The sequence below is a fragment of the Balaenoptera borealis genome (genome assembly GCF_965194805.1).
Source record: "Balaenoptera borealis genome assembly, chromosome: 1".
NCBI classification, from domain to species: Eukaryota; Metazoa; Chordata; class Mammalia; order Artiodactyla; family Balaenopteridae; genus Balaenoptera; species Balaenoptera borealis.
Window position 1 is genome coordinate 4,018,569 of NC_138860.1, and position 26,536 is coordinate 4,045,104.

General features: G+C 38.4%; 1 protein-coding gene and 1 long non-coding RNA gene across 2 annotated transcripts in view; one reads left to right on the plus strand and one right to left on the minus strand.

Moving 5' to 3' along the window:
* Positions 1-26,536, plus strand: part of LOC309630340 (uncharacterized protein) — a 170,168-nt gene that overhangs the window by 103,294 nt on the left and 40,338 nt on the right. The window contains exon 3 of the mRNA XM_082395453.1: positions 8,024-8,113. Within this exon, the coding sequence (XP_082251579.1) occupies positions 8,024-8,113 (90 nt within the window). The remainder of the gene's footprint in view (positions 1-8,023; positions 8,114-26,536) is intronic.
* On the minus strand, positions 21,301-24,853 carry LOC309606856. Its single transcript, XR_014232085.1, has 2 exons — positions 24,647-24,853; positions 21,301-24,583 (listed from the first exon to the last, which is right to left on the minus strand). It is a non-coding gene; the product is annotated as an uncharacterized lncRNA (long non-coding RNA).

Here is a 26,536-nt window from a genome sequence, read left to right on the forward strand (position 1 = left end):
ATTTATTTCTAGCCTCCAGAGTGGATTCCTAACATTCTCTTATATATTTACCATATATGAATTTAACTACAATATTTCTTCCAACTAATAGACCAATAATGGCAAGACAAACCATCACTGTATAAAGTAGTAAGAGAAAGTAGAAAGAAAGAAAGAAAAAGAAAGAAAGAAAGGAAGAAAGAAAGAAAAAGAACTCTGACCATTATGATTTTAAAATGCCATCAATTATAAGACACATCTCAATTTAAGAGATGTTAAAATATAAAACAGATGCATCTAGAATCAATGAAATAGAATATTTATTCCCAGAAATCCACCCGGTTGCATTCCTTCTATTAAACAATAGACACAATTAAACCTGAAAAGGTAATGCAAGTAAGAAACAAATGATGGAAAGATTTTGGGAATGGGTTTAATTTTCCCCCACCATTGACCACAAATGAAATGCACGGTTTGAAGTTTACAAGTGTTTTTAAGAATTTCCAAGGGTTGTTTGAGCTCTACATGATGTTTATCCTAGATGCTGACTTAAAAATCTAACTTTCCCCTTGACCTTAAGGTAAGAATAACTCCTAGGTATAAACAGATATTTCCTAATTTCTAAGACTATAAATTATAGGTAGTAAGAAGAGCTAGCATTTATCTAGCAGCTAAATTTGTATTTTTACAAATCCTTTCTTTTACCTTCCACGACACCATCACAATTCAATATAATTTTAACAGGTCTTAATCACATTTTCCAAGTCAGTCCCCCTTCCTCTTCAGACAAATTCACTCATTCTTCCTGCTCCCTCTGTGAATACCTTCAGAGTCCTTTAAACCACCCCTCACCATGCAAAGTTTTCTGGAAAATCAACACCAAATAATAAGAATAAAAGATTCCACTATATTCCCTGCCTGAATCTCTCTAAGCCCTGGACAGACAGCTTGGACCCAGGCACATAAGCCTTCGCTAGTAGGGCCAAATCACACAAAGCCATTTCTAGATGCCTGTTCTGTGCTATCAGTCCTCTTACCTTAGACAAACCCCTCCTGCTGGTTAAGTGCTAACACATGCTTTACAACTGCAGGAGAGGATATGGTTTACAGATAAAAATTAGACACAGAATTAAATTGCTTGAACACAGCAAAAGAGAAGAGGGTAGTCGAAAGGGTGGAGAAGACAATTTGGTCAGGCCAGCACTCACACACACTTAATTCCAAGACTTGGATTTCCATAAATTTCCATTAGAATACTTGGGCTCAGGTTCTACTTTCATTACTGAGAGTCACTTTCAAAGCAATAACACACAGAATCTGTCACAGAATATGAAGTCCCATGAAAATGCGTGTTTAAAATGTGGAATTTACAGCCATGTGAGATCGCTGAGTCAAATACCAGAGCTCCTTTTAGAGAGCCAAAGAGAGTAATTTAAGGACTCCTGATGACATGTGTTACTTTTCAAGCTACTATAATAAGAGTAATCAGATCTCAGGCTTCAGGGTGATCACCTGTGCTTTTCAGAAAAGAATTTTTGTGTACACAGACAGCACTGCACAGCTGGCCGAGCACATTACTGGGCATGTCAGAGGAAGGGGAGGAGGGACCACCGTCTCCAAACCATTAAATGCCTTTTGCAACTGGTAAACACAAACTAACACAGCAGTTAAGATAGATGAATCTTGATTAAATAGAAAAATGACAGCTATTGCCTGAAAATGAAGACCTAAACCAGTGGAAAAGGAAATGAATAAGTTCACGGTATGTAGTTTCTTGGTTTAGAATGCAAGGTCATAAAATGCAAAGTTGTGTACTCTTCCATTCAACAGGTATGTGTTGGGAGCCTATTTATTTCCTGGCATTTTGTTGAGTGCTGAGTGGTATCATGGGACGCGGTCCCACCTCCTGGGTACTTGACATAGAGTGGCACAGAAAGATACTCATCACAAAGTTTGCTAATAGAGAGCCCTAAAGTCAAGGCCTAGAGAGTGAAAGGTAGACCACCAGCACTTATAAAAAAGAGAAAAAAGGTCAAGGCTGTGTCTTTCTAACTTGCAAAGCAAGGGAATGCAAACCAATGAAGAACTTCACTAGGTCATTCAGGGACAGGGGAAAGTTACGGTTTTTGAGTGCTAGACAAGGGTATTCTTGAACATATGATAAGTCAGGATTAAAAACTAGCTCTCTGAATAAGATGATGAATGAATTCAAGGTCTATGTAGGGTTGGGTAAAAAAACCTCATAGTTTATTGACCAGTGAAGGATCTTCAGTTAGATCCAGTAATGGTTTGGTATACCAAGGTCACTCCAAGTTCATGGCCTTCTACAAGTTTCATCCGGTTAGAGCTGAAATTAACATCCAGTTAGAGTTGTCATGAAATTTAGTTTTGATATCTTCCAGGCAAGTTCTGCTGAAGTGGAAAAAATTTCCATTTGCAGACGTAGAGGTAAGTGGTAAAGGAGTTGAGGATAAGGGGTCAAGGGAAGGAGACAAAGCACCCCAGGCAGAGAGAATAACAAATGTGGACACCAGCAGTGGGGTTGGAAAGGCAGTTTAAGGATAGGATAGAGGCCAGCATGGTATGGATGAAACAAAGCCTGCGGAACTGTTGTCACTTGAGGCTGAGAAGGTGGCCTGTGGCCAGGCCATGTAAGAATATATAAGCCACGTTAAACACGCTGGTCTACTGTCCAAAGTGCAATAAGAATCCACCGAAGAACTTTAAAACAAAGGGTAAGGGTGGGAGTTGGAGGGTAGTGAATGATCCAATTGAGTTTCAAAACAAAAGAAAACAAAAATCACTCTGGTTATCGTGTGAAGGCTGACCTGATGGGTTTGCTAGTGGAGCTGCTGATACACCATTTAGGAGGAAATGATCATTATCCAGAAGAAAGATGAAGGAATTCTAAACAGAGACGTTTCCAATAAATCTGGATGATTTTCACAATGAAAAAGAGTGATAGTGTGAGAAGAAATAATTAGGGGCAGCGGTCCCCAACATTTCTGGCACCAGGGACCAGTTTCATGGAAGGCAATTTTTCCACAGACGGCAGGGGGCTTGGGGGGACCGGTCCCGGTCTGTGGCCCGGGAGTTGGGGACCCCTGAATTAGGGCACCCGATACGCAAACTGCCCAATAATTCATGAATATAGCGCTTAACCCTTTATCCAACGTTTTCCATCTTAGACTGTGTGGTTGGCAGTCTCTAAAATGGGCCCCAAAGATCCTCTTTGACAGATATTTATACTCTTGTATAGCCACAATCTATTGAGTGTGGGCTGGACCTAGAAACTTAATTCTAACCAGTTGAATGTGGTGGAGGTGAGGGAATCAGTTCCAAGATTAGGGTACCAACAAATGTGTTTTCTCGTTTGGTGGTTCTCTTTTGCTTTCTCCCAGTTCACTCTCTATGGGGAGAACCACCTGCTGTATCCTGAGACAGTCTTGGTGGAAAGTGACTTGTGATGAGGGACTGAGGCCACAGCTGCTTGAGTGAGCTGGCAGGTGGATCCCACTGTAGTCCAATCTAGATGTGACTGAAGCTGGACCAACACCTTGATTGCAGCCTATGGAGATGCTGAGCCAAGAGGAACCCAACCAAACCGCAACAGATTCCTGACCCCAGAAACTGTGAGATAACAAGTCTTCATTCTTTTAAGCTGCTAAGTGTTGAGGTGATTTTTTACACAGCAATGGATAAATAATGTAGAAAGCTTGCTGGTTAAGCAAGCAGTTTGTCCTTCCTCTGTCACTTTTACTGAATTTTTTTTTAAATCTCCTGATGCACTTCTTTATACTTCTTCACTATTTTATGCCTTGTCACTTTTCTTACTAAATCTTTTCTTAAAATGTTATGTTTTACAGCAGTCAGCGACAGATAGACATAATAGAAAGTTTAAATGGCTTTTTAAGTTTTAATAGTTCAGAGGTTGATAAAAGCAAAATGAATAGTGGTATGACTTTTTATAAATCCAACTCTATTATAAAGTTAGGAGGTATTTTGCTTTGGTAAATTTCACACTTTCAAAGAATAGATGAGCTCAAAGTACTAAAGTACTTTTATCTTCTCTGCTTTGTTAATTTTAATAATTTTGGTGAAAACTACGGTTGTACTTATTAAGTAAAAGTAACACTCTTCAGATTTTTGATGTAATTAAGTAATAATTAAAGAAATACCTCTTGGTATCTCATTGATGATTTTTGGCTACTACAAAATAAAATGAACTTTGGGTATATATAGATTATGAAATTAACTTATTTCCATGAAAATCTTGTCCACTGGATACTACAGGGCTTTAGTCTTCAGTAATTCCCTTCCTATCTTTCCTCCAATCTCGAAGTATTTCTGAGAGGTTACAGGAGATTTTACAAACCCAATCAGACTTGACACTGCACCAGCCTCCTTTTCCCTACTTCTGCTTTCCATTGAATTATAACCACTCCCATTAACACCACTGTTCTCTTGGCTGTTTGCAGTCACCCTCAGCAGGGACTCCTTCCCCCTGCTGACAATCTCATTGGGTAACAGCAATCTGGCCGCCAAGCTCTGTTGCTTCTGGGAAGCACGACCCCCCCTGTAGCGCTGACTCAAACTTCCAGAGCTGCCAGTATGGGGGACTCGAAGGGACCTTCTTTCATCTTTCGGTGTAACGCTCTGGTAAAATGGTACTGAAGAACTACATTTTTTCCAATATCATATAAAGCCTTAATGGAGCAGTTCTTCCTGTTTATTCAGAGAACGAAGCATAAATCTGTAAGTGGAGCCAGCAGACTCATGTCCATGTCAAGCACCTTGCTAAATTCCGAACTGCCCCGCGTGTTAAGGCTAAGGTTTTAAGATTGGGCTCAAATTAAAATCCTTCTTTCTTCTTCTTCTTAGAATGAAGCTGTCTGTAAGAAAGCTTCTCAATTTTTCATACAGTAGATTCTAGGGAAGGCATGGCCAGAATCATCTGAATCACAGCAAAGGAAACTACTTGACCTCAAACTAATTCCACCCACCATCAAAGGAAAGTCATCCTCTACCCCTTTCATGTCCTTCGGTTAACAGCAACAGCAACAATGGCAAAAACAAAAAATGAATAAATGTCTCAAGATTTCATGGTAAAAGCACTGAATTTAAAAATTGGGAGATCTGTGTTTCAGGCTAGCTCTAACACACACTGCTTCTTTGATGCAAGTCAGACTGAATATTCTCCCAGAGTTTTCCAGACGAAATGATTTCCTCATCTCTAAATAAAGTTTCTGGAATAGTTGATCTCCTGAAGTCTTTTGCAACTTTAAATCTCTACAATTGAATTAAGAAGAAAAAGGAAATTTGGCCAAAGTATTTAGCAAAAGTATTATACGACTTAGTTAGAAACTTTGCTTTACACATGTATTTATTGATAATTGGGTTTTTTTAAATGCTTATCAATTTTTACTCACTTTTTCCATTTTTTCAACTGAAATATAAATAGAGGGAAAAGCATATGTTAGTTTGTGTTAATAATCAGATTGACCAATTAAAAATATGTAGATGAGATGAGAAAAGAAAACTTGAAAGACAATTAAACAGAAAATACATATTAAAGCAGGCCAAGTACAAGGAGGTGTGAAAGGAAAGACAATACAGGGAATGAGAAGAAGGGTCATCCTGATGTTTCCATTTTTGGTTTCATCTCATTTCCACTCTGAGGAAGTCAGCAGCAGGTTATAGTTTTTGCTGTTTTCCTTCACACTAGCAATTCTCAATGAGGTGGAAATCACATCATGAGTCGATCAAAAAAGAAAGGGGACTAACTCAGACACCTGACTCTGAGCCCTGGCACCAAGCTGGACTCAATGTTTGTGTTACCAACTTATCTTGTACCAAGAGTGCCCCAACACAAATAAAACATGTCAAATAAGTATACATGTAAACTATAAAGAAGTCCAATTTCATTGTTAGATTTATTTGACCTTGTATAATATCTGCTCAGATACACAAGCTGCCCCTGGGTAACAGAAATATTATGTGTCTTCTATTTTATTTGACTCAGTGCTGTCAGAAGGGAATGTCAGCCATCGAGAACAAAATGGCAATCTGATTCCACAAGAAGAACCTGCTTCCCTTTGCAAATCTTCACTGAAATTGCAAAAGAAAGCAACAGTAGAGAAAAATTGAGAATGTAAGGAATGGTGCTATTCACATTCTGAAAGCTTTGAAGAATTCCTTCACTAAATATAGGCAGGTGAGCCTAGATTGAGGGAAGGACTGGTACCCTCAGATATTGCAGATGGGAATGCAGCTAGTACCACCCCAATGAAAGGGAGTTTGACAACATCTAACAGAATGATATATCCATTAGCTCTTTGATTTAGTAACCTCACTTCTGGGAATCTATTCCAAAGATCTACTGAAAAAAATGAAATGACTTATGTAAAGTTATTTGTTGTAAGATCATTGAATACTAAAATGTTTACAATAAAATGACCCTCAACAAGGGGGACACAATGAATAAATGATGCCAGCTCCTCATAATGAAATAGCAGGATGTTATTTGCAAAAAGAAGCACTAGAAAGATAAACCAAAAGCTAGAATGGCTACCTATAGGTGGAAAGCAGTAGGGATGGAAGTTAGACTTCTCTGAATAGGTCTTTTATATATACGTGCAAGCTTGTAAATATATATGTTGCATATGTTTTACATATTCAAAAAATTAAATTAAATTAAAAATATTGACATTCATAAAATTAAAAATGAACTGAAATAGATGAAGCTAACTGCCTATCCAGTTGGTAGAAAAAATAATTATTTTAAGTGAGTTTATATGATATATAATATTATTATGACAGTGCCAACTTTGCAGAATATATATTAGGGATACATAAAGCTATAAATAGTCTTAAATTTCATTTAATGGTTTAATTTTTCAGTAATTCTGGTATTATGAAATTATTTTATATAAATTATAGGATAATATAAATAATTTACAACAATACATAATAATGTTAATATTATAAAAGCCAAGATTTCAGTATAAGTGAAAAGAGAGACAAATATGAAATCAAATAATTTAATTAAAAACCATGTAATGCTATAGTTTAATTGGAAATAGTATAAACACATCTTTAAAAAACAATTATGGATGTCCAAATTTTGTCCACAGCAAAAGCCTAGAAGCAATGACAGTCTTGGTAAATTGCATTATTTGTTCAAACCATTCTCTGTCCCTTTCTCCTGGACCCATTTCCCTCTCAAGTGCCACTTCCTACACCGGAGGAAGAGCAGGCTCACAGCTTGGAGAAATGCCTGTGTAACGTGCAAGGTATTCAGCTCAAAGGGAGGAGGCCATGTCAGTAGACTGCCCAACAATTCAGGGGCCTAATTTAAACGTGAAGGGATAGTTTGAGATTCAAATACACAAAGGAGGAGAGAAGAAGAACTGGGAAAGACAGTTTTAAATTTTGCAAGGAAAAAATGATCTATTTCCAGTTATCATCTGAGGACGGAGTGTGTGGATAGGGAGGGTTTGCTCTCAGGGTGCAGGAAAGATGGCGCCATCATTAACCCTTGCTGAGGGTTCTCGCAGTTGAGCTTTACGATCACAGTTGGCAAACTCTCATTAAATGACACTGTCTCTCTTTTGAATTCTCCTTCTCTTCCATTTCTTTTTTAAATTTTTTATTTTATATTGGAGTATAGTTGATTTACAATGTTGTATTAGTTTCAGGTGTACAGCAAAGTGTTTCAGTTATACATATACATATATCCATTTTTTTTTCAGATTCTTTTTCCATATAGGTTATTACAGAGTATTGAGTAGAGTTCCCTGTGCTATACAGTAGGTCCTTGTTGGTTATCTATCTTATATATAGTAGCACACAACACTAATTCTCTGCTGGGACTATGGCTAAATTTAGGTTGTTTTAAATTATATACTGGGTATTGTGTACTGGGCTCTGGGAATATCATTTTTGATTGATAAATACGACTGAGTGAATTGGTAGTTAAATTTTAAATCGCTGCCATGTCTTCTTGGTTCCATGGATTTGACTGTGCTGTCTAAATGTTGGACAGGTGGAACGGGTTCCCTGTGCTCTACTGAGGCTCAAGGGATTCCTGAGAGTCCTGAAGACACAGAAGGAAGAACGTCTATCCTGGTAGAAGGTAAGTGTAGATGCATCTGTTAAAGAAGAAACTAAAATTCACATGGGCACTTGACGTGAGATCCCTTTGATGAGGATGGAGGATAAAAAGAATAAATTAGTGAGAGAGAAGATGATTTTGCACATATTGTTGTACTTTCATTTCTTGGCTATAAAAAAGATAAATTAATTTAATCAGAGATTTAGTTACTTTGCTGAAGTCAGAAATGCATCCCCGATATAAGTTGATCCTGAGCCCCTTTTTAGTCAATGGAACATTCCTCAAAATGTGTTTGGACTACCTTAAATATATAAACTTTTAAAAAGTGACTAAAATGTAACTATCTACTAGAATAATGTAATTTATTTTTAAACGTCACATTATATATTTTCACACAGCACGTTAAAATCCTAGGACACATGTTCTGTGAGTCAAGTTTGGGAAGTGTCTCTAATGCACTGTCTCCTTTCTCAGGTGGCCTCTGGGTCCCACCAGATGCCAGCCTGACACCTTCACACGTGTCATATTTTAAACTTCACAATTTTCAATCTAAAAAAGGATTATAGTAAAGCCTTGAAGGAAGACAGGGCCTACTTGGTAATTATTCTTAAATTATCTTAAAGCATTTAATATTTTACTTAGGATAGGATTTCAAGATAATAGACTGAGTACAGGCTTTATCTCCTTTCCCTGCTGAGACAACACTACAATAACAGGAAGGGAATTAAAGGGTGTAATTCCACAGAAACACAAAATGAAAGAAGAACCATTGTGGGTGAGACATTTTAAAACATGTCAGGAAGCACATATGTGGGTAGAACAGGGTATAACTGGAGAAGCGGATTGGGGGAGACTCCAGTCAAGATCTGTCCTAGCTGAGAACTGATGGGGTCTCCAGAGTCCAGAGGGGTATGCACACTGGAGAGGGCAGGCAGAAGGAAGGGAAGGGGCTAAGCAGGGAGTGGACCCTAAATGTCTATACAGAGCAATTGAGCTTCAGTCAGCTCCTCTACCACAACATTAAGTATCACCTGATGGCCAAGTGTTGACTGACCAGAAAAATCAAACAAAAAAAACAGGTTTCTTCTGGAATAACATTGGCTAAATATTGTGAATTAACTAGAACCAATCCCTCTGAATTTGGCATTGGGGGCCCTAGAGTATCGTTCCTACTGCACATGTTCACCTGAAGAGCTCAGTCACTCTATTTCCTCACTCACGAATATTAGGAGACAGCAGGAATCACTAACTACTCAGGTAAGTTATCATGACTGATCACGACCAACATAAAAAGAAAAGCTGACTCCAAAGAAAATAGAGGTAATTCAGAAAAAAGAGAACTTTGCTTAAATTTTAATTTGTAACTAAGAGACAATTGGTAAGAAATATATTTATAAAATAGCAACAGATGATAATGAAAAGGAATTAACAGAGAACACAATGGTTATCTTGGTAATTGAATGTGTGATTGCCAAAAAAATTAATAGGAATTTTAAAATGTAAAATTAAGTCATCTCCTAGTAGGTAAAATCCCAAGTAAGTAAGACTTTGAAAGAAAGCTTGAAGAAAGTGGATCATCTCTGAAGGTCTAATGTTTAAGGTGCCAGAAAAGCACATAAAAGAAAAAGGAAGTTTCTGTGCACCAAGGATAAAGAGACCTTAAATAATTCCAGAAAATAAAAAAACAAAATAACTCATCTAAAGAGTCATCAGAACACAGAATAAAGAGCCCAGAGTTTTATATTTTTAACCCCCCACCACATTTTATATTTTTGATGACACATTTTACATCTTTTTATTTTGGGTATCTTTTGACTAATCATTACATTTTTAATTAGTTTTACTTCTTTTCTTTTTTCCCCTTTTGTACTTGCTTTATAAATGATTGATCCCCTACTTTTCTTAATTATTTACTTTTCCAGTGAGATGATTACTTTCATAAGTTTTCTTATTATTAGTCAGTGCCTTTTCTTTATAGCTTAGAGAAATTCCTTTACCATTTCTTGTAAGGCCGTTTTAGTGGTAATAAACTCCTTTAGCTTTTGCTTCTCTGTAAAACTCTTAACCTCTTCTTCAATTCTGAATGATAACCTTGCTAGGTAGAGAATTCTTGGTTGGCAGTTTTTTCCTTTCAGCATTTTGAATATGTCATGCCACTCTTTTCTGGCCTGTAAAGAGTTTGCTGGAAAATTTGCTGATAGCTTTATGGGGTTTCCCTTGTATGTAATGAGTCACTCTTCTCTTGTTTTTAAGATTCTCTTTTTATCCTTAACTTTTACCACTTTCATTATAACGTGTCTCAGTGTGTTTCTCTTGTGTTCATCTTATTTGGAACTCTCTGGGATTCCTGCACCTGGATGTCTGTTTCCCTGCCTGGGTTAGGAAAGTTTTCAGTCATTATTTCTTTAAATAATTTTTCTGGCCCTTTATTTCTCTTCTCCTTCTAGGACCCCTATAATGTGAATGTTATTTTGTTTGTTGTTGTCCCCAAGGTCCCTTAAGGTATCATCATTTCCTTTAATTCTGTTATTATTTTGCTGCTCCGTCTGGGTGTTTTCCTTTGCTTTGTCTTCCAGCTCGCTAATTCATGCTTCTACCTCATCCAATCTGCTGTTGGACCCCTCCAGTGTATTTTCAAGTTCAATTATAACTTCTGTTTGGTACTTTTCTATCTCTCTGTTGAGTTTGTGGCTGTGTTCATCCATGTGTCTCCTGACACCAGTGAGTATCTTTATGACCATTACCTTGAACTCTTTATCAAGTGTGTCGCTTACCTCTGTTTCACTAAGGTCTTTTTCTGGGGATTTGCCTTGTTCTTTGCCAGGGAACATATTCCTCTGTGTCTGCATTTTTTCTGTTTCTCTGTGTTTGTCTATATGTATTAGGGGAAACGGAGACTTCCCTCAGTCCTGCAGGAGTGGTCTTGTGTAGGAGCTGTTCTGTGTGGCCCAGAAGTGCCATCTCCCCTGGCCACCAGAGCCTGTCACTCTGTGAGTGTCCCTCTCATGGGCTGTGTGTGCCACCAGGTTTGATGGGGCTGTAGTAGCTGCCCAGGAAGGGGGGGGGGCTCATCACACATACTTTTTTAAAATGATGCTATTTCAGTTTGTTATAGGAATCACTGAATTCAACACAGAAACAGTTACTCTAGATAGAGAAGACAGAGACTCTTGGAGAAGGAAGGTCTGAATAACAACAACAAAAACTGTCGTGGGAGAGAATTCTGAATATACATATATGTGTTTATATATATAATTTTTGATTGTATATATATATATAATCTTTGATTGAAATTCTGAATTTATGGAGGCACAAAATATGGTAAAGAAAGAAATATAAAGGAAAAACTCTAATGAGTTTTTTTTTTAACGCTCTGCACAGGGAACTCTAATTAATGCACTGTGGTGTCCTAAAAGGGAGGGAAATCCACAAGGGAGGGGATATATGTTTATGTATGGCTGATTCATTTTGCTGTGCAGTAGAAGCTAACACAACACTGTAAAGCAATTATACTCCAATAAAAATTAATTAATAAAAAACAGAGTAAAATCTAAATTTCCATGAAAAAAAAATGTGATCTAACCAGTTTAGAATAAAACAAACATTCTGAAGTCTTCAGAATAAAAATGGAAATCACTCCATTAAGTAGACAGAATTAATGATACTAGAAAATAATATGGATGTGGTTAAATATATATGTTTACACACACAAGGCTTCCAGCCTAAGAACAAAGAAGAACAAGGATGAAAAAGGATAGTCATCAGATTTTGTAGATATTACAAGACCCATAAAAGAGAGATATGTTAAAAAGTTACACACTTGTCATGATTTTGAGCAACTGGTAGAATGTAAAAAAGGAGAATCCATATGATTGTTTTCCTTAGAGAACACATTGGAGCAAGAAGGAAGGACACAGGAGCATTGCAGCCTATTATATTACACTGTTGGGTTACGACACAAATAACAGTAATAGAGTCATAGTAATGCAAAATTATTTTCACTTTTGGGGCAATGCATGTAAGATTCACTTGGGTTTCCAGACAAAAGGTATATGTTGCCATTCTTGATTTGAAAGCAGCAATAAATCTGCCAGAATATGGGAAGTGGAAGAGAAGTTAGAGAGTAGAAGGTTAGAAGTTTTTGTACCCTCGTTTGAAGAAGTGGAGAGTGATAATAAACTGCCAATAATGATGGAAGAAGAAACAGTAGAGTCAATATATTATTTAATGCTAAAACATTACCAACAGAAGAGCCATATACTAAAAGGGTGTAGAGGAGGTAGGGAGAATCATAGCAAAAAATCATTAAATTATGTACAGTGGATAAATCAATAAGTAGCTGCATAAATGTACTTTTAAGAATATAGATAAGACAAGAACTTTAAGTAATTATTTCTAAGTAAAACTGGAGGAGGAGATTACTCTTTTATTTATGAACACCACTATACAATTCAATCTTTTAAAACTACGATTCATGTAATTTTAAGAAGAAATATTTTAAAAATATAAAGTAAAATGGCACTAGTATATTCTATATTTTCCTGATTCTCAATGGAAACTAATGTGTAACAGTTTTAATAACTCATGTTTTTACGACATTTTTCACGTTAACTAGAACAGCTTTTCCAGCCCCAATTGCCCTTTATTCCAAAAGTTCACAAAAGGATTTCTGGGAGTCTCTGAGGTATTTTACACAATTCCAATGACAATGACATTTTCTCTGCCCCTTGGTGTCAATAACCACCATGGAAGTTCTGGTGTCCTTTCCAATAGATCTATTGCCAAATACACATGACTTGACTGTGACTTGACGAATTGGTGCTAAACGGAAGCCACGTGGTTCTCAGGAGTTAGTGGGATGGCTGCTCCTCTTTCCCACACTGTCACAGTCATAACTCAAGGTTTCAGATGTTTTCTTGTAAAAAGAAAATTCCTTCAGCTTCTGCCTGCTGCCTTTTCTCTTACAAAGCTCAGGGAGAAATCTAAGGGGTCTAGCAGGGAACTCTTCTGAGCAGGCATTGCTCTGGCAGACCTACATCTTGCTTCCAATGTGCAGGGTGACAAGGGCACCCCTGGACTCAGGCATTTGAAAGCTGCCAGAATCTACCAGTTCCCTCGTTTTGGATCCTCTTTTCAGATTTGCTTTATATTTTGAGACACGAGTTCCTGCACAGTAGGTATTATGACCTCACAGCTACCAAAACACACCCCCCCCCCACCCCAGCTCAGCAAACAGAAGGGGATCAAGAGGGATTCATAATATACTCACATTCCAAAACCTTAGGACAGGATTCTGGTTGATTCAGGCAACGTCGACCAATCAACAATCACCATCTGATTGGCTAAGGAGGCTGAGTGCTGTAAACCCATGACTGCTCCAACTGAAATCCTGTAATTAGGAGTGTAGGAAGGATGAAAAAGAAAGTATATCACTGAGTCACTTTGCTGTACAGCAGAAATTAAACACAACGTTGTGGATCAGCTATACTCCAGTAAATTAAAACAAACAAACAAAAAAAGAGTGTAGGAAGGATCATTTTCCAGAATGTTGGGGGAAGGTGTGGTGTTAGTACTCAGCACAGAAGAACATCTAAGCACAGAAAACATCCCAGTTGCAAGGTCGTGGAATAGACTCTTAGTGGATATAAGCTGAGTGGTTTACAAATCGAGTGCTTTTAGGATGTGCCCAACTTCATAGATGGCAGCGATGTTTGTTCAGATGGTGTAATTTGAGATCAGCAATGTCAGAACTGCATTCATTCTCAATCCTATTATGGAACCTACACTTTCCACAGCTATTTAGTGTTTGGTTCAAAGAATTCTCTTTTCAAATGTAATATAGGATGAGTGCAAAGTAGGGGACTCAAGTTATCGCACCATGAACTATTAATAACGTCCCTCGTATTAGTTTCTTAGATTTGCTGTGTAGGAAAGGCTTGGATGGAATGAGTTATACAGCAAGAGATTTTGGATGCCTAGTTTCATGATGCAATGCTTAGGGAAAATACAAAATAAAGTGTACAGTCCTATGAAAAAATAAAACCATTATCCTTAGAAAGAATGACTCAGGAAACATGATGTATATGGTAAGACCCTGGAGGAACAAACCTGCTTATGTTCCCACACACACCTGGTGGTTCGATGTCAAGCTTTCAAGTCAGAGTATCAGATTTGAATTCTAGTGAGTTTGGGCAAGTTACTTCACTGCTCCAACTTTCTTCATTTCTAAGCTACAAGTGGTTTTAGAAACCTCATGAAGTTGTGGTGAATTTAAATAAAGAATTATATAAAACACAGAGCGGTGCCGAGCATATAAGACTTGAAAAGTATTAGCGATTACAATTAGCAGGAATCTTAGGCACTCAGAAACAGTGAGTTTCTAGACGCAATGGAGAAACGTAAAGGGAGGTGAGGTCGTTCAAGAGTCTGAGAGGCAACAATTGGCATGTTTAAGCATGGTATTCCATCACTGTGGCGACCCTGGTGATGGGGTTTGTTTAGGTCTTACAATGTCCAAAGCTTCACATATAGTTTTTGAGATGGAATTTTGAGGGTTTTGTCCTGCTACAGGTGTGATGCCTTATTAGACTGCACAGAGCAGAAGTCAGCCTTGCATAATTTGGATACTTTCTCCCCTGAGTTTACTCAATAACTACTTTGAACTAAACTCTAAACATAGCTGTTACTTAGCCAATCTGTGAGAATTTCATATTCATCTTTTAAAAGAAAAAAAAAATGTGGGATTCCCTCACTCCTCCATCATAGGATGGGACTATTGTGCAGCAAAATACAGACACGCACACACATTAGATTTGGGGTCGTACGTTGAAGATCTGAGTTTAGCTAAAGCCTTGATAGCTGTGATCCTGTACCAGTCACAGACCTCTTGGGTCCTCAGTTTTCTTACAGATAAAATAAAAATTGGATTAGCATCAATTGTTTGTGAGACCATTTAGTCAAAGAAAATCTTACTAGGAAGCCTTGTGTATAAAACAGACATGAGGGATGCTTCTTTGATTAAAATGGAGAAAAGATTGTGGAATCCTGAAAATTCAGATCTCCTCTCTTTGGTAGCTGAGTGGTTCCCCAGGGCAGTTACATAACTTCTGGACAGAAGTACTCTCTAGGCCCTTTCTGTTTTTAGACACATATTTCAGCTGAGTACCTACTTCCCCAAAGCTGAGCACAATCAATGTACCATAGAAAGTGTTTTCTACACCTTTTTGCCTCTTCTGTTCTCTTCTGTATATTTTGCCTTCTTTACATTAAGTCTTCTTAAAATATACTCTTAAAAATATCTTAATTAAATGGGCATAGAATCTCCAGTAAACCACTATCAAGAAACCATTTTAAAGTAAAATAAGAGCACAAATATGTTCATATCAAGCAACCATCTATGGGTCACTCAAAAATCAATGGATTGCACTCACTTTTCTGGGTTAAACTTGGTCTACATTTCTTGTTGCAGACAAGAAAGCACTACTCTCTTGTATTCATGTTTGTCATCCTTATTACAGTTATGACAACTATATCTCTTATTCTAAGCTTTCAATGTTTGGAGAAAACAACCTGGATTTGAGGTCAAAAGAGCTGGTTTTAAGTCCAATTTCTACCACCTGCTAGTTCTATGAAATTTAATCAAATTGTTAAACTTTTTGAGCCACATGTATAGATAAATAATATTCTTCATGGTATTCAATTGACTTTCCAACCACCATACTTTCTTGATCATCCTCTGGTTTATCCTCTACCTCCTTTGTCCTTCCTTCCAGCCCTTTTTGATGGTGCTTCTTCTTCCTCCTCACCTCTTATCCTTACACCTTCCCCTACGAGGCCCAGATCTTGGTTATCTTATCTATTTGTAGGATTGTCTTGTTGATCTCAACCAGCCCAATGTATTTGAATAACATCTGTATCCTAGTGATTCTGAAAGTTAATCTCTAGCCTAGCCCTCATTCCTCAATGCAGACTTCTATATCCAACTGCATACATGACATTGCCAGTGGAATGTCCAAGAGATATCATACTTTCCACACGTCCCAAACCAAAGTTCTTGATCTTCACCCCAAACCTGCTCCCCATGCAACCCTTCCCATCTCAATTAATACAACTACATCCTAATAGTGGTTTAGACCAAAACAATAGAGTCAGCCCTGAAATCAACTCAGCCAGGCCACTCTATTGGCTGCTTCTTATAAAGGCTATCGCTTTGGGCCAACAGGCACATGGAAAGATGCTCAACATTGCTAATTATAAAAGAAACTCAAATCAAAACTGCAATGAGGTATTACCTCACACCAGTCAAGATAGCCATCATTAATAAGTCTACACATAACAAATGCTGAAGAGGGTGTGGAGAAAAGGGAACCCTCCTACACTGTTGGTGGGAATGTAAATTGGTGCAGCCACTGTGGAAAAGAGTGTGGAGGTTCCTCAAAAAAACTAAAAATAGAACTACCATATGATCCAGCAATCCCCCTCCTGGGCGTATATCTGGACAAAACTATAATTCAAAAAGATACATGCACCCCAATGTTTATAGCAGCAATACTTACAACAACCAAGGCATGAAAACAACCTAAATGTCCATCAGGAGATGAATGGATAAAGAAGATGTGGTACATATATACAATGGAATACTACTCAGCCATGAAAAGAATGGAATAATACCATTTGCAGCAACTTGGATGGACCTAGAGATTATCATACCAAGTGAAGTAAGTCAGAGAAAGACAAATACCATATGATATCACTTACATGTGGAATCTAAAATATGACACAAATGAACAGAAATAAACTCTTTGAACAGAAACAGACTCACAGAAAAAGAGAACAGACTTCTGGTTGCCAAAGGGGAAGGGTGGGTGGGTGGGGGGAAGAATCGGGAGTTTGGGATTAGCAGATGCAAACTACATATGTACAATGGATAAACAACAAGGTCCTACTGTAGAGCACAGGGAACTATATTCAATATCCTGTGATAAGCCATAATGGAAAAGAATCTGAAAAAGAATATATGTGTGTGTGTGTATATATATATATCTGAATCACTGTGCTGTACAGCAGAAATTAACCCAACATTGTTAATGTTGTTCATGTTAATTCAACTATACTTTAATAAAATAAATTTTTTAAAAAGCCTACCAGAAATGAGGGTCAAGGACACCCTCATTTCTGTGTGAATTGTTGTGAAAGCCTCTTACTTCATCTCCCTGTCTCCCTGCTTCCTTTGGCTACCTACCTATAGACTTCATAAGGCAAAGAGAGACATCCTTTTGCAATATAAAATGAAATTAGTCCCTTCTAATAGGTGACATAATTTACATATATTTATTGCCTATTTTCTCTCTTCCGCCACTGGAATGTAAGCTCCTTGACTGCAAAGGGGTTTGCTTCTTCACTGATACCTACTAACTACCCAGAATAGTGCTTAGTACAGAGCAGGAGATGAATAAAGTTTTGATTGACTAACTGAACAAATGAATGAATAAATAAATACATATTTTGAAATGGTTTTGTAAGGCTTCAATAGAATAATCTATCTCACGGCGCCTGACACAGAGAAAACATTAACCAAATATTGCTGTTCTTAGGCAATTTGCTCAGAGTAAATTCTGAGGTTATTGGATCACTGAATCCACTCTTTTTAGCATGCAGATGGAGTTTCCTATGTAAAGTTCTATACAAATCCTGAAAATGATTGGATAGCAACAAGAAAACTTAATTTGAGGCATTTTTTTGTTTATCAAATCCCATGCTTGTTTGCATGACAATAAAATTTTTGTTGTAATATGTTTTTCATGAGCATTTTCTCAAAGCAAGATTGGTTGTACTGTAATTTTTCTGCCCGGAGATAAGTAGAGCATCTTCTTAGCTGTCTTGCAGGCTGTCTTTATCCGAACTTATTTAAAAGAGTGTCTCTAGAAAAATCACCACATTTATTTTGAAAAATTTAAAAAAGTAACTGTCACACATTTCTTACCAGTATTTCGTTAGGGAACTAACAGAGAAAATAATTTTACATTTTGCAGCTAAAAGAAGACTTTTCAAAGTCAAGCCGACTATTCAGTTCCTCAATGCTTGTGATGGGCAATGCTTGTCAAATCATAGGAATTATCATAACTACCCCTTCCTTGATTTGCTTGCTTCTCAAATCACAGAAATTGGGACTTCCTTGGTGGCACAGTGATTAAGAATCCACCTGCCAATGCAGGGGACACGGGTTTGAGCCCTGCTCCGGGAAGATCCCACGTGCCGCAGAGCAACTAAGCCGATGTGCCACAACTACCCAGCCTGTGCTCTAGAGCCCGCGAACCACAACTACTGAAGCTCGCAGGCCTAGAGCCCATGTTCTGCAACAAAGAGAAGCCACCAAAATGAGAAACCCGTGCACCGCAATGAAGAGTAGCACCCGCTAGCCACAACTCGAGAAAGCCCGCGCGCAGCAACGAAGACCCAACACAGCCAAAAATAAAATAAATAAAATTTTTAAAAAATCACAGAAATTGTCATGCCCATCATAACTACAGAACTTTGGTTTCCCAGCTGGAAACATGGCTACTATCCCTGGCATATGCAAGACTTTTAAGCGTGAATCGAATTCCCCTGTTTATTTTAGGTATTAACATAATGTAGGCAGAACATATAAAAGATGTACAATCTTGGAGCTACAGTAAAAAGACACACACACAAAAATGCAGCTCACCATCGCTTTTCTATTTTTACAGATATTTAGCACTGATAGCATGGAAGGAATCAACACATGGAAAACAAAATTTTGACCTCATTTTTAAACAAGAACATTTATCATCAGTTTAAAGGGTAGTGAGTTCACAAGGCCCTAGTGTGAATGTGGCCTGACCTTGGGGGAGAAGGTTTATAGCAAGGTCACTTCCAGCTGCCAGTAGGTGCTGCTTGGAGTGTCAGTCTAAAGACTTGATTCATTAAGTTCTGCCACTCTGGTACTGTACTCTTTATGACAAGAAAAACAAGAAGGAACAGTGAGTCTTTTCTATTTAACCCATAAAACTTAACACTCTGACCTCAACCATATAAAGCAGAAGTGAAAGGGGCAATTGCAAATCTGACCAATAAGACTGGTAAAGCACTTCCATGCTGGGATTAGAAGACTCTCTGTCTAGGTACATGGGGAAAAGAACAATTTGCAAATTCTTCTGTGTAGGTGATTCCTGAACCGGTAGAGTCCATATTCTTTGTAGCGTTTCAGACACGTTGGTGAATGATGGGCAGACTCTTCATCAAGACCTGGTTTGCACGAGGGACTGGGGGAAACTTCTTGGGTAGAAAGACATGGTAAGGAAGGGTCTCTCTGTTGTAAGGAGAAGGTGGCATATCATGTCTGTCGGTTTCCTTCCATGTAAAGCCTGAAAGACCCACACGTGTTCTAGGAAGAGAGAGTCCTCCGAGTAGAGATGACAGGACTATTTTATACTAAGCGGGACACAAGGCCACGCTACTTTGGAATGCATGACTAGAGCACTAGGATATAGAAAATAATCTTTTAGCCTCCAACAAACACACAAGGACTTCAGGCTGTGCTGCTCTCCTTGGGAGCTGGTGGGGCTGATGGTGAGTTTCTTTACCCGGAAGAAAGCAAAACAAAACAAAACAAAACAAAAAATCTATACCCCTAGTGATTTGCTGTATCCAGGGATAGAATAAATCTTTTCTAAAACCCCTTTCTATATCCCAATGGAGGTGAGGGCATGGATGGAGACTATGGCTGAGAATAAAGACCTGGCTGATGATTCTTTTGCTCAAGAAAACTCCAGAATGTGTGCTTGAGTAGCTTTGGATAATGTGGGGGTAGGTGGTGAACTGTGAATTGTCTCCTAAAGAAGTCATTGGTGATTAGCACACAGGAGAAGGAGGAAGAGGTCTTTAAAAAGAAAAATTGACCCTGACAAGACAGTCATGAACAAGTATTAGGAGTTGGCCAGGAAGAAAGTTTCAAATTTTCTCATGTTTATTTCAATATTTTGTATTTATTATGCTCTGATATAACCTCCTACTAGTACTCCAACAGATAGTAAAAGCGCATTATATTAGTTTTTTATTTGCTATACTATTGATGGATTATGGAAAAGGTGTTGCATTCAGTACAGGATAAAGTCATGTGAGGAAAAGGATGGTGGAGGAGAGGGACTCAGGAGAAACAAACAAGCAACGTGAGCTGGAAGAAGACTTCTTGGAGTATCTTGCATGGTAGGCAGCATTTTAAGATCACTCCCTATGGATATAATGAGATCCCACTGGTGTGATTACGTTATACTACATGACAAAGTAGTTTTGCAGATGTATGTAAGGTTATTAATAGTTGACCTAGAGATAGATGATTCTCCAGGTTCCCAAACTAGTGACATGAGCCTTTTAAAAGCAGAAAGTGTTTGGGCAGGAATTTGACATGAGGATCCTTGCAGAGCTGGAGGGGACAGGTGGAAAGACCTGAAGGTAGACTTCCAGGAGCTGAAAGTGGCCTTGGCTGACAGTTGGAAAGAAGACCAGAGTCTCAGTCCTACAACCACAAGGAACTAAATTCTACCAACAACTTGAAAGAGCTTAGAAGTGAATTCATCCCCAGAGCTTCCAAATAAGAGTCTGATCTGGCCAACACTTTGACTTCAGCCTTATGAGACCCAAACAGAGAGCCCAGTTGAGGCCTCCTAGGCTTCTGACCTACGTAACGGTGAGGTGATCAATGGGTGTTGCTTTAAAGTGCTAACGTTGTGGTGTTTGTTACACAACAGTAGAAAACTAACACACTTGCCACAACTGGGGTGAGAAAGTGCTGGCTTCCTTTAATAAAGGGCATGGACACATGACTGCAGCCTAAGGCCTGGAGGATGCAGGGCTATCCAGGTGTCAGGCAATAAACTGGAGTGTTTTCAGGTCAGCATTTATTAGATATTTTGATTAGGTGACCAAGGAATACCAAAATCCATGTCAGCTGGTCTGGTAGTCATGGGTGTGTGCCTCTCAACCTTCAAATAGAGGGAGCTTAGTTGACCAAAGGCCCAGCTGCATTTTCCCTGAGGCTACATCTTTTGCAGAACTGCTCCTTGCCAACATTTGAGCACAGGCTGGGGCCTAAGGTTGACCAAGCCCTGCCTTAGACACATTAACCAGTTCCTGAGTGACAGGGGACTCCAAACTTTAGCTTGAAGAGTCTTTTTTTTTTTTTTAATTAATTTTTATTGGAGTATAGTTGTTTTACAATGTTGTGTTAGTTTCTGCTATACAGCAAAGTGAATCAGCTATAAGTATACATATATCCCCCCTTTTTTGGATTTCCTTCCCATTTAGGTCACCACAGAGCACTGAGTAGAGTTCCCCGTGCTGTACAGTAGGTTCTCATTAGTTATCTATTTTATACATAGTAGTGTATATATGTCAGTCCCATTCTCCCAATTCATCCCCCCACCGATATCCATATGTCAGTTCTCTAAGTCTGTGTCTCTATTTCTGCTTTGAAAATAAGTTCATCTGTATCATTTTTCTAGATTCTACATGTAAGCCATATTATACAATATTTGTTTTTCTCTTTCTGACTTACTTCACTCTGTATGACAGTATCTAGGTCTATCCATGTAGATTATCATACTAAGTGAAGTAAATCAGAGAAAGACAAATATTATATGATATCACTTCTATGTGGAATCTAAAAAAAAAAAAAAATGACACAAATGAACTTATTTACAAAACAGAAACAGACTCAAAGACATAGAAGACAAATTTATGGTTACCAAAGGGGAAAGGGGAGGGGAGGGATAAATTAGGAGTTTGGGATTAACATATACACATTACTATACATAAAATAGACAACCAACAAGGATCTACTGTATACCACAGGGAACTATATTCAATATCTTGTAATAACCTATAATGGAAAAGTATCTGAAAAAGAATAGATATACGTATTGGGTTAGCCAAAAATTTCATTCAGGTTTTTCATTAGAAAATGGAAAATCTTCTGGGCCAACCCGATATACATAACGGAATCATTTTGCTGTACCCCTGAAACGTTGTAAGTCAACTATACTTCAATAAAAAATTTAAAAGTAAAAATAAAAAAAATTTAAAAGTTCTTGACAGCCTTGCTGAGCCTTCCTTAGATGATACAGAAGTCTAGGCACATCTATCTAACTTTCCTTCCCTCTCTCTTCTCTGGGTCTGACTGCTCTCCCAGCCTTTCCCACCTCCCAACCAACCCCATTTTCCTTCACACAGGATTTTCCCCTAAGACAATTCTTGAAAGCTTAACCCTGTCTTAGCATTTGTCGTTTGGAGGACCTGGACTAACACAGAAGAATTATCTTTCCTCCTGTGAAATCCCTGGTTGCAATATGAGCATAAGATCGATGCTAGTTACACAAAGTAATACTATGTCACTAACTAGAGCTTGGGTCCTGAGTTCTAAGGCAGGGCTGTTGTAAACTCATCAATTAGCTCATCAAGTGCTCCTTTACCGGATCTAACTTGGGCCAATGTTGGCCTGAATGTCCAAAGACCAGAGGAGCCTTTCAGTGCAAACTTGACCTACAAAACTATGAAATAATGAATGGGTGTTGCTTTAAGGGGCTAAGGTTGTGGTATTTGTTACACAACAGTAGAAACCACACACCTGGGAAGACTGAGCTGAGAAAGTGCTGATTTCTTTAATAAGCAGCAGAGTCTACCAGTACAATGGGAGGACAGGTTGAATCAAGCATCCCCACCAGCGCTAGAAGAGGGGTCAGAGAGAAAGAGTGAGACTGAGTGCTGACTCACCTGCCTAGAGTGCAGCTGGCTGTAATTCTGGTCTAGACACCAAATAGATAAAAAAAGACAACATCCCAGGGGAGGGAGAGTGACTGACTGACCCTTTGCCTGGACTTCCTCAGCCTCTAGTCTGGTTGGATGGAAATGATGCTGAAATCTCAGTCTCTGTGCACCGGTGCCAAAGCAAATCTCAGAGTTCTGGGTGAAGTAGTAAAAGAATAGCTTTATTGCTTTGCCAGGCAAAGGGGGACACAGCTGGCTCCTGCCCCTCAAAATTGTGTGTCCCAACCCAGGAGGATTTGATGAGGAGTTTTATAGCAATAGTTCAAGGGTGCGGTTGCTGACACGATTAGGGTGTGTGCAGGGTCAGGGTCTCCTACTTGGCAGCATGAGCCAGGAAGAAGAGAGAAGCAGCTAGTTAGTAGAAGGAGGTGTGTCAAGTGTGTTTTTATTTGTTTTTAATTTCTTTTTAATTTTTATTTTACTTTTTTTATTGTGGTAAAACACTTAACATGAGATTTACCCTTTGGAAAATATTTAAGTGTACAACACAGTATTGTTAATCATAGATTGTACAGAAGAACTCTAGAATGTACTCATCTGTATAACCGAAACTTTATAACCATCAGGTAACAAGTCCCCCTCCCACAAGCCTCTGATAACCACCACTCTACTCTCTGCTTTTGAGTTTGACTATCTTATTTTATTTTTAAATTTAAATCTTTATTAAATCTACCAAGTCATTTTTAAAATTTTTATTTTATATTGGAGTAGAGTAGATTAACAAAGTTGTGTTAGTTTCAGCTGTATGGCAAAGTGATTCAGTTATACATATACAAGTATCTATTCTTCAAATTCTTTTCACATATAGGTTACTACAGAATATCTAGTAGAGTTCCCTGTGCCATACAGGAGGTCCTTGTTGGTTATCTATTTTACATAGAGCAGTGTGTACATGTCCGTCCCAAACTCCCAGTACGTAAAGTATGTTGTGATTATCTCACCTTGGAAGTAAGGAAAGGGCAGGAGACAGAGAAAAGTTGCCACGTGGGAAGGAATTCCCACAGAACTTTGTTATAATGACCTCTTCCTGAGGAAAGAGAAGTGAAAATAACACTGATGTCGAGAAGATGTTTTTAAATTATGATTTCAAGTTTTTTATTTACTTAGAAGTAAACCTACCTATGACCCAGAGATTCCACTCCTAGGTATTTTTACCCAAGAGAAATGAAAATGTATGTTTACGAAAACATTTCTAGAAGAATGTTCATAGCAGCTTTATTCATGGTAGGCAAAATAGGGGATTTTCATATGCTTCAGTTGGCAAAGCTAGTGAATTATAAATCAGTCAAAGACCTACTCAAAACACACTTTTGTGAGAGACTCAGATGCACCCCTTAAACTCAAGCTGGAAGACACCTCATCTTGCGAAATCTCTTTTTCATATTACTTGACTGAGCCCACTGAGGGGAAGTACAGTATCTGGAGAACAAAAGTTCACTATCAAGATTGTTTTGTAGTGTGCCTTCACCATCATATATTTTAAATAATGTATGAAAACACCATCATAACTATGGGGAAAAGTAAACTTTGATCCTGAGGCTAAGCTAAGCCTTCAGGGTTTGTGAGATCAACAAACCACATGTTATATAAACAGAGACTTTCAAACAAATTGTTAAACCTGGTTTCATATTTACCACTAAAAAGAGTTGACTTGGAGGTGAAGAAAGAGCGTTGCCTTTGTAACTGGGTCCAAACCTCGGCTCTGCCTCTTACCCTCATCTTATCCTCTGGAGCTCAGTACCGCTGCACCTCGCTTTGAAACATAAGAGAGGGGATACACATGAAAAAGTGTGGGGTACCGTATACATGAGATGAAGGGTCTCTAGTCCACGTGTTTTAGGGAATGCTAGTTTTTCTGATGCATTCAGCCAGTTCTTCAGGAAACCCTTAATTCTTGGCAACTGGGTCAGTTTTGGAGGCCAGGAAAACCTGAATACCTGACATCCTTTGAAATGTCAAGATGCTCTAGACACTGTTTTAACCCAAGCTTTAAAAGAAATGACTGTTTTGTGTTTTGTTTGCTTTCACTCCATTTTCCATTCTCTCGTAGAGACACCAAAGCACAGTCAAGCCAGCAAACAGAAACAGAAACAAAACCACAAAAAAACCCTAAAAGACAAGGATGAGATGAAGGGGAAAAACCACCAGAGTCTGTATAATTCACAGACTGATTATCAACACTGGACATTTGAGAGTTGAGCACATTTATATGACTCAGAGCCACCAGAAGTCTAAAGGGGGTTCCCTAATGTAAAGCAAGTTCTACACATTTTAACAATTTTTGCAGTGAGCCAAGAGCGATAATTCAACTGAAGAGTATCCCTCTATAGTCTTAGACATGGGGTAGAATTGTTTAATTGTAAAACAGAGAAAATCGTTTCATGAGGTTCATTGTTGTGTGTGCATAAAAGCCAGTGTATTCAGTAGCAATGAGCAGGTGTTGTAGTTTCTCTTGTACAGGAAACTGTCATGTTTAAGCCCTTTTTCTTTTCACTTCTTTCCTCAGCCTGAAAGACATCGACTTTGAGTTGAGTGTGTTTGCATTTTACAGTCTTGTAATAGAGTTATTAAAAAGGTTTCTGTCCCTTCCTTTCAGGTATTTTGGAAGGTTTTGAGATTTTAATTTTTAAAATTTAAAAAATTTTTATTTTATGTTGAAGTATGGTTGACTAACAATGTTGTGTTAGTTTCAGGTATTTTTAAATGTTTTTATTTACTGTTTGAACAATTCCAGGAACTACTCACCTGTGGTTCATGGTATTGACAGATCTTTTGTCACAATTGGACACAATTTTCAGGGTGATTGTGAAGTTGTGTAATTTTCCAGGAAGTCTTTGCTGTTGTGGTCCGTGTGGATGGATACCCTGCTCTGATACTCATAAAAGGACCTGCCTATTGTAATATAATAGCAAGTCCTCAAAAAGATCAGTAGAAATGGGGAGGAGATGGTTGAGCTCGCAGATTTTGTGTGGAAATGATGCACAGGAGGGGGTTATGGGGGGTGATTAGATGGAGCCCACCCAAGGCTGCTTCTGATCTGAGCTGAGTCTATATAGGCATAAATCTAAGCCCAAAGGAGAGACTCTCTTTACAGAGAATCTCTGAGCTGCGTTTCTCCCTCTAGCAACTGTGGGAAGCCTGGTAATTGAACCCAACACTTGATCTTGGGTGACCTCAAAAGAGCATTAAGGATCTTTCTTAAAATAGAGTGCTAGCAAACCACTACCAATCAGTGGCAATTGGAACTTCCAATCAATGATGGAGACATCATGCAGTTCTGAGATTAGGATAAGCTTTGCAGCATAAACGTGGTTCTAGGTGATCTTTTATTTGATTCATATACAGAATTAAAAATAGATTTGGGGTCAATCTGAAGTTAAGACTTGGGCACTTGGTCAGCCTTGTGGAAAGACCCGCATGGTGAAGAGGTGAGATGTCCAGTCAACAGTCATGTGGGCGGGTGTGGAAGAGGACACTCCAGCCTCAAATGAAAGCAGCTCCAGCTGACATCTTGATGGCCAGCTTCATTAGATCCCAAGTCATCACCATCAAGCTAAGCTGCTTCCTGACCTTCAGAAACTGAGTGAGATAATAAATGTTTTT